This window comes from Solanum pennellii, chromosome 9 (genome assembly GCF_001406875.1).
Source record: "Solanum pennellii chromosome 9, SPENNV200".
Taxonomy (NCBI): Eukaryota; Viridiplantae; Streptophyta; class Magnoliopsida; order Solanales; family Solanaceae; genus Solanum; species Solanum pennellii.
The window spans coordinates 32,356,456-32,359,193 of NC_028645.1; the positions used below are offsets into that span (position 1 = coordinate 32,356,456).

Below are 2,738 nucleotides of genomic sequence, written 5' to 3' on the forward strand. Positions count from 1 at the left end.
TATTATAAATGATCCTCCAATAAATAAAATATTCATTTGCAATAAATTTAAGTAATATTTTTTATGATATAATAATTATTTTTTTTAAAAAAAGCAAATAAAAAAAGAAGGAAAATACAAAATGCAAATGGAGGCCATAGAGACGTGCCACATCACCTNTTGTTTCTATCCATATTTAATGGGCGGGTTTGCGAAAATTGGGCTTGAATTGCCGGCACTAATTACCACCATGACTTGAAGAAGGTAAAGGAACAGAACGGACTTGATCCGGCTAACATCATCTAGTAAAGAGGTGAAGTACCTCTTCTAATGTCAGATGCACTTATCTCCCCACCTATCCTCAGGGTAAGTTGCCAAGGCAGATTAACTGTTGCAATAGTAGTGGGTGAACGTAATAGTGATCTTTTGTGGTTACAATTCCCTTTGTTGTGAATTGTGAATTGTGACTGTGAAGATGAAGCTAGGTTTGGTCTTGTAGTGGTTGAGATCAATAAAGTCTTTTGCAACATTACTTTGCATCTTTTTGTTCGGCTGTAATTGTCCCCTTTTCTATTTACAACAATCCAAAACTTAAGAAAATGCATGACATGGTGGAAATGAAAGTCTGCCACTGAAAGAATCACAGTCAACAATATCACTATTACATATCTAACATGCTAGCTAGCTCAGCTCATTATATTTTGATGAACGACAATTAAAAAAACAAACCAGGTGACTGATTAATCACATTAGACATAAATAGGTGAGTCTGTCAAGTCTATTATTTCAGGACAACTAGCCGAAAGTCTTCTTCTTTTGTTGTCTGAACGCACTGGAGGAGTAAAAACATCAATAACCTCAATGTCACTAGGCAAACCAGCATTCTTGGTTGCTAATGAATCATACATCTTGTTGGCCTGGTTCTCACCAAATTCATCATCCAACTGATGTCTCTCTTTCTTGTCTGCTATGTGAAAGAAATCACCTTGAATTGAACATAACCTTTCTGCTGGAGAGTCGATGATAATATATGAATGCTCTCTAAAGCGAGTGCTATTTTCTCCAGCACGTTCATCAAGCTCTCTCCAATCAGTTTGTTCATCGTCTTTGTCTTGATTACTAAAAGAACTGTTAGAATTTGTGGATATTTCATCTGTTAATTCTTCACTGCTCTCACATTCTTCCCTATTTTCCCACTCATCCCTGTCAATTCCTGTATAACAGGGAAGTTCATCCAGTGCACAAATATGGACTCTCATGTGCTCTGGAAGACTGGGACAACCAGCTGAATGCATCTTGTATTTTGTGGAGAAGAAATTTACTGTGAGGTTCAGGCTGAACATAGAAGACAAAACTTAATGAGAAAAAACTCCAATCAGACTGGTCAGGCAAAACAAATTACATACCTTTGCCACTCAGGGAGAGTAAGCATTGTATATGCCAATTTTATCTTATTAGCAACTCCTCCAAGAGTTTTGAATGATGCTGCAGCCTGTCTAACTGCACGGGATTCTACTGGATGCTGCCAGGCCCATTCAAACTGCAATAAAGAGGACAAAAAATTAATACGTGTAGCAAATTCAGGTTTCAGATTAGCAAGCATCAACTGAAGTGAATAAATTTTACATGAAAATTAAGGCAACAAATAGCAGTGCATTAAGTGACCAGAAAAACAGTATGTGGCGTTTGGATTGGTTTCTCTTGGAGTTGGATGTGGTAAACTGGAATGTTTGGATGGCAAAAATACAAATACCCTCCCTCCCTCCCTCCCTCTGCATTTGGAAATAGTAGATTAAGATTACCTGGAGGGCTGATACATTGGTAGGGAAGCCATATATGCATAAAATCATCTCCCAGGGACGCTTCCTCTTAGTCCTCAATGCACCCATCCTTGCCTCTCCATTGTGCTGTCGAATTCTACGGCGAGGATTTACTGTAAATCTGCCCAAACAAACAATTGCTAATTGATTACCGAAGCCAAAACCAATATAATCATTGGATCCAGAGAAAAAAGAAAGATCTCTTACTATAATAATTCTAAGTAGCTTCAGTTACATCTATCTATTAAGGAAAAACAAATAGAACCCAGAAACGAACCCGATGTAAGTGTGGCCTTTGAATCTGGGGCAAATAGATGTAAGCAAGTAGCAGGCAAAGAACCTGCTTCCTTCTACTTCTTTATCCTCATCATCACGATGACAAACTTTCTTCTGCTCCTTCCGTTTCCCCATCTCTCTCTCTCTCTCTCTCTCCTCTTTCTATCACTCTGCAGACAGCGAAGGGATAAATTCGACCGTTGTGATGCCAGGGTTTCAGTTTCCCCTTTTCAACGGCCCATTTTGGTCACCTGCTCTTCCTCATGACTAAATGTCTTAAATACCCTTTATAGACAGACTTCATTAAATTAAAATTTCATAAATATAAAAAAAAAAAAACTCATTCATATCTAAACTATCATTTTTTAGTTTAAAAAATACATATCACTATTACGTATAAAACACTCTCTCTATTATTTGAAAAAAAGAACTTGACACATTGCATTTTCACATAGATAAAATATATTTCACCTTAACAAAAATTAAATAATAAACTATTAGTATTAATTAAAAATTAAAAATTTAAAGTATTACTATCCCAAATATAATATTTTTTGAAAAAATAAAAATAAAATTATTTTTCTTACCCAACTCCACCACCCCACACCCAGGACAATCTCCGTCCTTTATATATTTATAAAATATTTTTTACACATTCGTACT

General features: G+C 36.1%; 1 protein-coding gene across 1 annotated transcript; it reads right to left on the reverse strand.

The window, feature by feature from the left end:
• Positions 1-588: 588 nt before the first annotated feature.
• Positions 589-2,301, reverse strand: LOC107029448 (structure-specific endonuclease subunit slx1). Its single transcript, XM_015230864.2, has 4 exons — positions 2,077-2,301; positions 1,782-1,920; positions 1,386-1,519; positions 589-1,314 (listed from the first exon to the last, which is right to left on the reverse strand). The coding sequence occupies exons 1-4, from the start codon at positions 2,208-2,210 to the stop codon at positions 729-731; spliced, it is 993 nt and encodes a 330-aa protein (XP_015086350.1). The 5' UTR covers positions 2,211-2,301; the 3' UTR covers positions 589-728.
• Between the last annotated feature and the right edge of the window lie 437 nt (positions 2,302-2,738).